This window comes from Pantherophis guttatus, chromosome 3 (genome assembly GCF_059756535.1).
Source record: "Pantherophis guttatus breed Tessera chromosome 3, ASM5975653v1, whole genome shotgun sequence".
In the NCBI taxonomy this organism is placed as follows: domain Eukaryota; kingdom Metazoa; phylum Chordata; class Lepidosauria; order Squamata; family Colubridae; genus Pantherophis; species Pantherophis guttatus.
In genome coordinates this window covers 213,363,324-213,376,617 of record NC_142065.1, presented here as the reverse complement: position 1 = coordinate 213,376,617, position 13,294 = coordinate 213,363,324, and the positions used below count along the sequence as shown (strand labels likewise).

Sequence of the window (13,294 nt, the reverse complement as noted above, 5' to 3'; positions counted from 1 at the left end):
ACAACTTTTTCCCCCTTCGCTAAACCGGGTGTGGGCGTGGCCAGCGTGTGACACAACTGGCCCGCGGGCCATGAATTTGACAGCCCTGTTATAAATCATCTTTGTCTGGACGTCTTTTAACTTGTCAATATGAGACAGGTCCTATTGTTGTCAGGTCCCCAAATCCTGGAAAGACAGGTATAGAGTTACTTCTGAGCAGTTTCCTTTATTGTTCCTCACCTGTAGACAGAATCTTGCCAGACTGAAGTAACTACTGGTATCATTCAATTGTTCTGAGAACTTCTAGGGAGGTGCCCTCTTAACTCTCTTCCTCCCAACTGAACTATCCAAATTTTGCTGTCTCTTGGTCCTCTGGAATGCAGCCCCTCCCCTCTGGAAATCCAGACTGCATTCCACCACAGTTGTTGATGAAAAGACTCGGCAGCTTGAAACTGGTATGGAGACCTACAAACAGAGGGTTAACAACTGTGTGCAGGCACCATGTGATTCAGTGGTGGGTTTCTACCGGTTCGCCCTGGTTCGGGAGGCTCCGGCCACCCGCCCAGACATCATCATGGACACTCTGCGCATGCTCAAAAGCGCCACGCGCGAGCAAAGCAAGTGTAGCGAAGGTAAGTGAAACCCACTACTGATGTGATTATTCACCCATTATTGAAAGGAACAAGGAACATACACCCCTAAGTTTGTTCCACTTTTCCTTCTTTTGTTATTGCGGGGATCTTGCGACCTTGTATTTTACCGTGTTTGCCTTCCTGTATAACACCGAGGAATACTGAAACTTATTTCCGTTCCTACATTCCTTTTTCTCTGTAGAGTTTACCCCCGCATAAACATTCCATCTTTTTAGAGATTTAACTCTCAGTGCAAAATCTCTTCCCCAAGGGGGACCAGCGAGAGCTTCCCTTGAAATACAGGTAGTCCTCGACTTATGGCCACAAGTGAGTCCAACATTTCTGTCGCGAAGTGAAACGTTCGTCAAGTTTTGCCTCATTTTGCGACCTTTCTTGCCACGGTTGTATAAGTGAATCACCGCAAGCGATAAGTTAGTCGTTAAGTGAATCTGGCTTCCCCCATCGACTTTGCTTGTCAGATGGTCGCAAATGGGGATCGCATGACCCCGGGACGCTGCAACCGTCATAAATACGAATCAGTTGCAAACAGCCGGATTTTGATCCCACAACCCTGGGGGGGTGTTGCAGCGGTCGTAAGTGTGAAAAATGGTCATAAATCCCTTTTTCCCCCAGTGCCATTGTAACTTTGAACGGTCGGTAAATGAACTGTTGTAAATTGAGGACTACCTGTGCTAAAATGTTAGTGTCAGGTTTCGAGGTTGTCTCAAATAAATTGCATTTCAAACAAAGTCTTTGAAGGAAAACTCCTATTTATTAAGCACGACATTCTAAAATCCGACTCCATTGAAGCCAACACTGACTTCCAGACCCAAAACCCTCCCTTTCCGTTCCCCACTCCCCTGCACTCATTGGCCATCTTCCAAGTCATTCTACCCCTAATCTACTGCTCCAGCTCAAAGGAATTTCCCCCCTCCCATCCCATCTCCTAGGGGATATTATCTCCAGGGAAAATAAGTAGGTGAAAAGTCAAACGTCCCTTTCCAGATGCCTCCCTTCTCCTTCTTATGTCAGCACTAGAGTAAATGCAGCTTGAAGTGCTGACAGTTAGCTTTGACTAGTATTCAGTGCAGTGAAGCTCACGTCTCTCTTGGCCTGAGGGTATGAAGACAACTGGCTGGGGTGTCTTCCTTGCCAGGAGAATAGCAATAGCAATAGCACTTAGATGTATATCCCGCTTCACAGTGCTTTGCAGCCCTCTCTAAGCGGTTTACAGAGACAACCTCTTGCCCCCAACAATCTGGGTCCTCATTTTACCCACCTCGGAAGATGGAAGGCTGAGTCAATCTTGAGCCGGTGAGAATCAAACTGCCAACCTGCAGGCAGTCGGCAGAAGTAGCCTGCAGTACTGCACTCTAACCACTGCGCCACCGCGGCTCAAGACGTTAGACGTTGGCCCAACGTGTCTCCGTGTCTCTGAGGAATTCCTTTCTTCTCTTCTGCAGAGTTCCTGGGGACATCGATGAAGTCAACGCTCTCAAACTGCAGGTGGACCAATGGAAAATCCCCACTGGCTTAGAAGACCCCCACGTTCCTGGTGAGAGTGACAGCAGTGGAAGGACATCTCTCCACAGGACGGCTTGGTCTTTCTCCTCCAGCTGGATCTGCCCCACTTTTGTGGGCTTCATCCTGGACAGGAAGCCATTTCTGAGTTTTGTCTCGCTTGAATAAGGGGAGCATTTCCCCCACTCTTTCGGCTTATAAACCGGAAGGCTAAAAGATATAAAAAGGCACATGGCCCTCTTATTTAATCCCTAGGCCAATTGAATATATACCCTGCAGCAGGGGTGAAATCTTCTTACCTTCCCAACCAGTTTTGGAAGTGCACATGCCCTCTGTGCACGGACCCTCTGCGCATGTTCAAATCCTTCTGCGCATGTGCAGAGGGTAAAAAATAGGTTACTTCCTGGTTAAAAGCAGAAAGTAACGACGACCGGGCGGGTGGGCGGAGCCTCGTGCCGCCATCGCTACCGGTTCTCCGAACTGGGCTGAACCAGGAGCATTTCACCTCTGCCCTGCAGGTAATAACAGGTGGGAAATATTGGTTAATTTCTATTTTTATCTTCGTACAGGTAGATCTCGACCGACGACCCCGACTTAGCCCAAATTTTCCGTGAGATAGTTGTTCAGTGAGTTTTTGCCCCATTTTACGACCTTTCTCGCCACAGTTGTTAAGCGAGTCACTCCAGTTTATTAACTTAGAACCACGGTTCTTAAGTGAATCTCGCTGACCCCCATGGATTTTGCTTGTCAGGCGGTCGCAAAAGGGGACCACATGACCCCGGGACGTTGCAACCGTCATAACTATGAGCCACTGAGTTTCCAAATGTCCCAACTGTCTGAATTTTGATGATGTGACCATGGGACAATGCAACGGTTGTAAGTGTGAAAAATGGTCATAAATCACTTTTTTCAGTGCCGTTGTAACTTTAATGTAAAGAAACGTAATGGATGATGCAACACAAATAGCTGAGAGGGAGATGGTTTGCCGGGCAGTTGTTCTGGCAATTTTCGGTTGAAATTTGTCACTTTCCCACTCCCGTCCTCGATCTACAACAGTTCATTTAGTGACTGTTTGAAGTTACAACAGCCGTGAAAAAAGTGACTTATGAGCCTTTTTCACACTTACAACCGTTGCAGCATCACCATTTTGGTCACGTGATCAAAATTCGGATGCTTGGCGTTCATATTTATGACCGTCGCTGGGTCCCTGAGTCACACAATCCCCTTTTGCGAACTTCCGACCAGCAAAGACAAACGGGGATGCCAGATTCACTTAACAAACTCATAACCAACTTAACTGCATGGATTCAACTTAACAGCTGTGGCAAGGAAGGTCATAAAATGGGGCAAAACTCGCTGTCTCGCTTAGCAACGGAAATTTTGGGCTCAATTGTGGTTGTATGTCGAGGACTACCTGTACTGACTTAAGGGGTTCACCCAATACACAGATCCATGGTTATGATATAGTCGATTAAAGGCAGATGAACCAAATCCTTCATCTTTGACTATTTGTTGTGACCCAGGCCCACGTAGTTGATATTAAATGCAAAACAGTTCCAAAAAAACAAGCAGGTTTTATTAAAACAGCTGAGAATTAACTCGTTCTCAGCGTATTCCAAATTAAATGAAAGCAGAGTCCTCAAAACACCGTTCTTCAGTTTATCTCTGACCTTGGGATAATTAGGCAAACTGCCAAAGGCTTTTCTTGGCAAAAGTTCAGAAGCAGAAGACGCCGATAAAAAATGAATACAGTGAAAAAGAAGCAAATCTCTCAACGTTGTTTTCCGGCAAAGAGCCCAAGAGCCGTGTCTGGTCTTTTAAGCCTTATGGGAGGGGCCAATCATCTCTTGGCTTTACTCCTGAGTCGTCCTCTCTGCTTTATCTGCTCCTGCCTTCTGGCAGCTCTTCTCATACGTGCACTAGGAACAGGCTCTTCCTGTTCCTCTGCCTCTCTACTGTCAGCCTCTGGAGGCTCCGGAGTCTGCGCATTGCTCCCCGATGGCCCTGGCCCCATCTCTGCCTCCGATGCAGAGCCCTCCTCCGGGCCTTCCACAGCCTCCGGGCCTGGCCCCTGTTCTTCCTCAGCCTCATCGCTGTCCAACTCCGCTGCCAGCTCCACAGGCTGCTGGCAAACCACAACACTATTTAGCCGCATTCTTAAGCCGTGCGCATGCGTGCAAGTGTGTGTGCGCTCACATTTTCGGTGCTGGGGCGAACCGGTTATTAATTCATGTGCCTCCCACCTCTGCCTTCAGGAGGAAAAAAAGGAGATTTGACAAACTCAAGAGTTGTTTTCAGTGACGTCTGAAGCCAAGGAGTTCGTCTTTCCTCTTCTGGGGCCTTTCTGATTCCTCTCGTTTCTCCCTGCCAGCCTCCTTGCTGAAGCTCTGGTATCGCGAACTTGAGGAGCCTCTGATCCCACACGAGTTTTACGAAGAGTGCATCACCCACTACGAGAATCCTGAAGCTGCCATCGCCGTCGTCCACTCCCTGCCCAGGATCAACAAAATGGTGCTTTGCTACCTCATCCGTTTCCTCCAGGTAAGGTAGCTCCGGAATCCAGTTTACGGATGGCGGGGTTTGTAGAGATTCTCGTTCATCCACGTCATGGTTGTCCCAAAGGTCCTTTTTTTTCAAGAGGCAACTGGACTTCCTTTGTTTTTCCTTGAAGACGTTTCGCTTCTCATCCCAAAGAAGCTTCTTCGGCAGTTCCAAGAAGGTTCCACACCCATTTGCGCTATTTGGGTGACCCTGAGGGCACAGATAAACCTGTCAGGGTTCCAAGTAACACCCCCAACAGAATCAGTAGATTTATTCGACACATCTGGGGAAAACTCTGAAGACTCCCATTAAAGATGGCTCCAGGGCTGACAAAATCTGCAAGCGGCCTCAATGTTTCTCAGAGAGAGTGCGAAAGATGAGATGACCGCAAGGAATATAAATCCTTCCATTCTCCACCATTCAATCAGAACTGAGGAAGCTTCTTGGATGAGAAGCGAAACCTCTTCAAGGAAAAACAAAGGAAGTCCAGTTGACTCTTGGGAAATAAAGCACCCCTGGGACATAGGCGGTGGTACTTATCCTACTGACCGTACCTGGGCTGAGAATGCACCTAAGCATGATCAAAAGCATGCCTACTCCATCCCTAAGAGAAGGAGGATGGCACAACTTTCTCTACCAACACGATTGCATTAGGCTGGGGCATGTGAGGTCCTCCAAGAAGGATGAAGGATGCCTTGAGAAGTTGAACTCCTAGAGTGGACATAGAACATAGAATAATAGGAGTGGAAGGGACGTTGGAGGTCTTCAAGTCCAACTCTCTGGCTAGAGATCCTATATCCGTGATGGCGAACCTATGGCACCTGTGCCATAGGTGGCCCGCGGAGCCATATCTGTGGGCACGCAAGTGTTGCCCTAGCTTAGGTCCAGCACGCATCGGTCAGCTGATTTTCAGGCCTTCCAGGCCCACCGGAAGTTGGGAAACGGGCCGTTTCCAGCCTCCGGAGGGCCTCGGGAGGGGTGGGGGAGGCAGTTTTCACCCTCCCCAGGCTCCAAGAAAGCCTCCAAGAAAGCCTCAGGAGCCTGGGGAGGGCGAAAAACGGACTTACCGGGCCCACCGGTAACCTTTTTGCCATCGCGCCAAAAACGGGGGAGTGCGGGGGGACATGCGCACATGTGCAAGGGGGGGTGGAGCGGGGGTCCATTGAATTATGGGTGTGGGCACATGTGCGCACAACCCCCCCACGCTCCCACGCTTTTGGCACATGACGGCAAAAAGGTTAGCCATCACTGTCCTATATCATTCCGGACAAATGGCTGTTCAGTCTCTTCTTAAAAACTTGTGATGGAGAATCCACAACTTCTGAAAGCAACCCATTCCACTGACTAATTGTTCTCAGGAGTTTTTTTCCTTAGTTCTAGATCTCTACACTCCCTGCTCCTCAGAATAGGAATAGTTTTTCTCTCCTGCAATATGTGAGCATGCTTGTCATATACCTGGATTTTGGATGCATTCTGCAAGTTAGCCCATTTGGGGTACATTGGTTCGAAAAGTGTCTAGGACTATTAGCCACAGCCTCGTCACTGGACAATTCAATGTGGGATTAATTCCTTTTTTCCCCCATCAAAACTGTCAACCCTAAACCAGACTGAGACCAGCTTTACAGCTTCAGAGTTGCCACAAGAGAGGGAGGGAGAGAAAATAGTTAGCTGGGGTCTTGTAGTCAAAGCAAAAAGTTTTCCTGTGGGAACCAAGGACATTTCAACAGGTGGCAGGGAAGAGGAGGAGTAGAGTAACCGCGCAATTGACTGACACTTTCATTGGATAATGTGACTGATGCCTGGGGAGGGGTTAAAGGGAAACTTTCACTTTTTAATCAGGTGAAAACCGCAGGAACTTTCAGAGTCGGTTTTCACCAGTTGTGCCAATATGAAGTATCCAATAAACTGTTCTTTGAGGAAGCTACCTGCCTCAGAATTCTGCTTTCAATGGATGCATTGCTTCAAATGCTGACATTAGCATTATAATAGCTGCTAGTCATAGGAATGATTTCCTTTGATATAAGAGATAAAATAATTTTGATGAAAATGTGGTCAACCAAAATAAGGGGAACTAAGTGAATCTCACAACTAGTGGGTCACAGAAAGTTGTCCTGTAGTGAGTTCGCTGCGGTGAGTTGACCGTGGCAAATAGTCCCATTCTGGTTCAAAAACATTTGCCTCACGATGTGTTGTTTCATCCATTTAAAGGTTTACAGACATGAGAGTGTCTGGAAATTGCACAGTAGATGTCCAAATGTAGTCAGAGACATTGACGCGAATGTGTAGTTTTATATAAATAAATACATTTTACAACTAGATAGTCAAACTAGATAGTCAGGCAAACAGGAGCATCATGAGGTAAATCTCAAAAGGGTGCACGGAAGAAAAAGGCGGGAAAAAAGGAAAATGCCCCCTCCACATGCATAGCAACCAATCACAGCGCAGATTGCCTCACGCAGGAGCCAACACTCTTCAACCAATCAACCACAACTGTGTGTTATGGCTCACTGCACAACCCCACGACTCCAGCTACTAAATTTAAGTATCTTAACAGAAAGTTTGAGTAGTATACTAGATCATCTCTGACACACTGAGTCATCTTTTCAGAGATATTTTCTTACCAAATTCCTTGATGCCTGGATTGGGGAGTGGCAGGGCTTCTTAATGCCCTGCTTTCCCTCAAAAAGTTGGGATATTTATGTTCAGAAATGTAATTTGCCTTGAAAACAGCTCATACTGAACTGTTGACTGAACTGCGTAGCACAGTCAAATATCAGCACAAATGCTTTATGACATTTTATATTATGTCATGAACTGTTCTGTGATCATGTTCATGACATAAACATGAACATGATCACAGATGATCATGTTGCCAAATTTCAGTTCCATGGGAGTCATGGGTTCTGGATTTGGAATGTGTTCTATACATTAGCCCATTTGAGGTACCTTGGTTTAAAAATTATTCCCCTATGGTCCGTTTTGTCCAATTAAACGTTACAAGAATGAGACTTTTAGTAGAGGTAGTTCTTGACTTACAACAGTTTGTTTAGTGACTGTTCGCGGTTGCAACGGCACTGAAAAAAGTGACTTATGACCCTTTTTCACACTTACAACCGTTGCACCTTCCCCATGGTCACATGATTTTACATTTGAATATTTGACAGATGGATCAGAGGTGGGTTTCAGCAGGTTCTGACCAGTTCTGGAGAACCGGTAGTGTAAATTTTGAGTAGTTTGGAGAACCGGTAAATACCACCTCTGACTGGCCCCGTTCCCATCTATTCTCTGCCTTCCGAGTCCCAGCTGATCAGGAGGAAATGGGTATTTTGCAGTAACCTTCCCCTGGAGTGGGGAGGGAATGGAGATTTTATAGTATCCTTCCCCTGGAGTGGGGTGGGAATGGAGGTTTTACAGTATCCTTCCCCTGCCACGCCCATCAAGCCACGCCCACCAAGCCATGCCATGCCCACCAAGTCACACCCACAGAACCGGTAGTAAAAAAAATTGAAACCCACCACTGAGCTGATCATATTTAGAATAGAATAACAAGAATTGGAAGGGCCCTTGGAGGTCTTCTAGTCCAACCCCCTGCATAGGCAGGAAATCCTACACCACTTCAGACAAATGGTTATCCAGTCCAATTGAGGATGGATGAAGTGTCCTGAGGTCACGTGATCACCTTTTGTGACCTTCTGACAAGTAAAGTCAACGGGGAAGCCAGACTCAGTTAACAACCGTGTAACTAATTTAACAACTGTAACACCTCCTCCCTTCTTCTCACTTCTCACAGGTGTTCGTGCAGCCAGGTAATGTGGCCATCACCAAGATGGACGTCAACAACCTTGCCATGGTGATGGCCCCCAACTGTCTGCGCTGCCAGTCGGACGACCCAAGGATTATTTTTGAAAACACCCGCAAGGAAATGTCCTTCATCCGGGTGCTCATCCAGCACCTGGACACAGGCTTCATGGAGGGAGTGCTATAGCCCCTGTGCCAACAGGACCGGACCGCAGTTGGACAACCATCACCTGGATCTTCTCCCGTATCCCGAAGTTAGTCAGTGAGAACCATTTTTTTGATGCAGCAGGAGATGCCAACCTTGTGAAGCACCCGAAGAGAAAGCTGCGGGCCACTGACCTTGCCATCTTGGCTATGCCAACTTGGGCATCTGAAGTTGCCCAGGAACCCCTTGGGGCCTGTGCGATGGACAAAATATGGCTGCCTCTTAGCGGTCCCCTGACCAGGACTTCATCAGGAGTGTCTACATAAATGGACAACCCGACACCATTCGGGAGAACTCTGAACCAAGCTAGAAAAGCCAAGAGGCCTGTCTACCTCCCCAAAATTAAGTCTGTCCTGTGGAAATGGGGGCGCAGTACCTGGTTCGGGCAGCTGAGGGAACTTTTGAATGGGTCAATAGGGGTGGTTGGGGGGTCGAATGTCCAAGATGGTAGCTGAATCCTTTTCAGACGAGTCAGAGGAATGGGAGGTAACAAAGGTGATAGGACGCAGATCACAAAGACTGGCGTTGCGCGGAAAGTGAACTGGCCTCCCAGGAGGTCAGTTAGTCTGATTGCTTCTGTGGAAGGGGAGGGGGTGCCATCAGATTGACCATTGAGAACTCTAAGGTGTGGGGGGGGTGGCACCTCTGGAAGCCACGGACTATCTGTTGGCGAGGCTCAAACACCGGCAGGCTTTTAAGATTTGGGGAAGACCCCTCCCCCTTCCTTTTTCCTTCCTTGTTGTAGCACAGTCACTGCCAAAGGGGGCCAAGCCATGCAGCCCCCCCCCACCGCATCTCAACATCTCAGTGCCCCACAAAAGGCCCTTGAAACAGGAGGGGAATAACGAGAAGGGAGTTTCGTTCTGGTCACTCGTTTTTCTTGTCGGGCAGAATTTTATACACTGTGATACAGAACCGGAGCACTTTCTTGACTTCTCCTTAAGTGAAAGGCAGAAAGGTTGATGGTCGCAGCTCCCCAGTTGAGTGGTGGTGACGACAAGAAGTGGGGTGCCCCGATTCTGGAGTTGTCCATTCTCCCCCAACCTCATCTCAACATCCCTTCCTGCACTCAGTGCTTTGGTATTAGAGAAGGTGGGTCCTGCTCGGCTTCCAGGAAGACCCTGTCCACAACCAAATCCTTACGGCACCTTAAATGATAGACTTTGGCTGGATCTGGGGCATTCTCCACCAGGTTTCCAGACATTTTTTTTTCTCCCCGAAGGAAGGAGCTAAGTTCTCTTCCATAGGCCAGAAATGCGAGAAGGCCAGCAGTAGTGGTGAGAATAAACATTCCCATAAAGTGTCCTCTGTCCCAAATGCTTATACTTGGGTATCTTGCACATCCTTATGGGGCAAAAAAAAAAGGTATTTAGAGATAGGGGTTATGGGGTGGAAAGCAACAGCTAAAAATGCTTTGCATTGGCAACATTTGAGCATGTTTAACATGCTCTATGAACACGGGAGGTTGTTGCTCCCTGCCCAACCTTCTTCAAAAGGAGTGACCCTCAGTCTTTCACGTTTATTTCTCAACTTCCACTGTTGAAATCTGATTTTGTTTTTTTCCAAGAAACAAAGCCATCAGTTTCCCCAAGATGAAAGAAAATCAGAAAGTGCAATGAGTTGAACTTTACTTCTCCATCCATCCATCCATCCATCCCATCACAACGTATGGGAGATGTCTCTGTATCTGTAGGAACATGGCTTCTATCCTGGAGCGGACAATCTTTATCTTGTGTTTGTGCATCTATGAGCAGAGAACCAGAAAGAGATAGAGATCATCTAAGAGAAACTAGGTGGTCCTTGGAAGGGACAGTTGGTGGAGAACATCTTGGGCTCTAACCATGATTCTGGCCTACAGGGGTAGAGAGTTCTGACACAGCAGGGATCCTGTCCCACCACTTGTCTCTTGCTCTCCTGCCTTCCTGCTTTCTACAGTCTATCAGACCCATATCAGCCCTAAGGCCCTCTCTCTCCACTTGACCAAAGGCCAGGATGGTGGCCTTGAAGGTCTGTAGAGTTGGATGAGCTGATGTAGTGAGGGGCCTCCCACCAAGGCAAGTCCGCTTCTGGGATATTGTCGGCCGTGGTGGGGCTACCTCAACTCTGCCATGCTACATGTGTCTCACGTGCTGTGGTTTCTAGCATCTTTCAGTGCTTTTATTAGAGAAGGATGCAAGAATGCTCCTAGGGGTTGTTGGCTGCTCCTGGCCAACTGGAGGAGAGAGTCCCATTCACCCCTTGGGTGCTAAACAGTTCTTGGAGGAGCTTGTGGTTTTCAGAGAAAGTGCCTTTTATTCCAAAAGACCAGAGCCTCTCCTTCTTAAAAAGGAACAGCTCTCCAACTCTCTTACCTTGAGATTATTCCAGCTGCAGAGCGTTTACTCCTAAATCGCATCCTGTTGCAGGATGAAGCATAGAGGAGCTACCTAGCTGGGCAACTCAAGGTCACCTGCCATCTTGTTTGTCGTTTGGGTTAGTTCTCAGCTCCCTTAATCACCCAGCAAACACGGGAGGTGGAGAACAACGCATGTGGCAGAAGTCATGGAAGTGTTGACTTTCCCAATTGGGACCAGTCCAGAAAAAGGTCGAGCTTATAGGCTGGAATGCAAGATTTGGCACCGGGGCAGCCTTTGTGATCAATTTGGGGGGGGGGGGCTCCTCCACCCCAATAAAAACTGGGAGTCCAGATGGATCTCCAAATGGGAAAACCAGGGCCACCAGTCTTCCAGCCTGGATCGTAACTCCTTCCATTCCGGAAGCCCTTTCCCCGGCCTAGCAGCTCAGGTTCACCGCTGATCTTTTCGGCTGGGGGAATCCCTGCTTTGTTTGCACTTGGGGTCGGTGAGAAACAGCGCAGAAAAGAGAGAAGGACCAAAGACTCCGAGCCCGGTTTGCAAAGCCCTTGGCCCCTCTTTTTCCGACGGTCATCGATTTTGCACGATCGGCTTAGAAAGTCTCTGGCCAAGATGCCTTTTTTTTTTTTTTGTAAATAGGAAGGAAACCTGCCTCTTTTTACAGCTGTTTGAGAATCTGAGTGGGATTTTTTTTGGGTGGTTCGGTCAGTCAAGAAAGAATGATGGTCAGGGCCTAGCTATGATTTTTGGGGAATTTGCAGGGTAGACACAGGTCAATCTGATGCAGATGACTGGAGAATAACCTCGTCTTAACAGCAGGCACACAATTTCTGTCCTTCTTGAGAGAATTTATTATATAGAGAAGTGTTTCTCAACCTTGGCTGCTTTAAGATGAGTGGACTTCAACTCCCAGAATTCCCCAGCCTGGGGAATTCTGGGAATTGAAGTCCACCCATCTTAAAGCGGCTGTCAAGGTTGGGAAACACTGATAATAGAGATTTTTTTCCCCCCTCCAATCTGGTATCCACCTCCAGCAGCATTAGGACTGCAATTCCCAGCACCCTGGCTGGGGAGGATGGGAATTGCAGTCTCAACCCAGCTGAATTGGGGTGGGGGGGAGAGATATGGGTTTAGTCACGGGAATGCGGTTACAAAGCTGTCACGGGAATTACCGACGCGCTCCGTTGACTAACCACAGAACGGAGTTCCGAGTTGTAAATATCATTCATGCCAACTTTTATTTTTTCTTCGTGCGTGAGAAGAATGCTCTTTTTTTGTTATTTATTCGGTTGTTGCTTTCCAGCGTTTTGCCTCCCCTCTCCCCCCCACCTTTCAGAAATATATTTATTCCTGCTCTTGGGAATGAAGCTTTCCGATGACGATTAAAGGGTTACACGCAGAGTCTTGTCTCCTAAGATGTCTGGCCTTCTTTCCGAGAAATAATGCATTGGTGGGCTACCACGGTTGGTGAGATTTTGATGTTTAGATGGTTGAATGGCCCACAACACGCTCTCCATGAGTCATGGTGGCGCAGTGGTTAGAGTGCAGTACTGCAGGCTACTTCTGCTGACTGCCAGCTGACTGCAATTTGGCAGTTCGAATCTCACCAGGTTCAAGGTTGACTCAGCCTTCCGTCCTTCCGAGGTCGGTAAAATGAGGATCCAGGTTGTTGAAGGCAATAATGCTGACTCTGTAAACCACTTAGAGGGCTGGAAAAGCACTGTGAAGCAGTATATAAGTCTAAATGCTATTGCTATTGCTATTTCCAGCTCATTAACAGAATAACAAGAGTTGGAAGGGATCTTGGAGGTCTTGGAAGCAAAAGCATCGATTGGTTTACTTGAAAAAACAGTGTAACGGATGCCCACAAGAGTGCTGGACCCATTCTTAGAAATAGGCCAATCAACAGCAGACAGGTGCAGAGCAATTCTGGAACCCCTCAGCTAGCAACATGAGACAACATCATGTTCTCAACACCTACGTCCAATTGTTTTGTCTGGTCCCTCCCCACCCTATGTTAAAGCAAGGGGTTGGTGATGGGTCTTCCCGTCATTATGTGATGCTAGGAAAATGGCTAAGGAAGTCCACCAAGCCCTTTATGTCCCGTACCCTGGATTAAGAGACTGAGCATATCTCAACCTTAGCAACTTGAAAATGTGTGGACTTCCACTCCCAGAATTTTGGCTGGGGAGTTCCAGGAGTTGAAGTCCACGCATATTCAAGCAATGTTATATATGCAGCACAAAGCAGTGAGACATTTGCAA

The 13,294-nt window shown here is 47.7% G+C and overlaps 1 protein-coding gene across 3 annotated transcripts in view; it reads left to right on the top strand.

Moving 5' to 3' along the window:
• The window catches only part of ARHGAP39 (Rho GTPase activating protein 39), a 169,761-nt gene extending 157,330 nt beyond the window's left edge, over positions 1-12,431 (top strand). For all 3 annotated transcript variants that reach the window (XR_015733464.1, XM_087890971.1, XM_087890970.1), the window contains 3 exons: positions 2,075-2,166; positions 4,504-4,673; positions 8,464-12,431. Coding sequence is in view for 2 of the 3 variants with exons in the window: in XM_087890971.1 (XP_087747097.1) it covers positions 2,075-2,166; positions 4,504-4,673; positions 8,464-8,658 (457 nt within the window). In the remaining variant the exon portion in view is untranslated. The remainder of the gene's footprint in view (positions 1-2,074; positions 2,167-4,503; positions 4,674-8,463) is intronic.
• Positions 12,432-13,294: the final 863 nt, after the last annotated feature.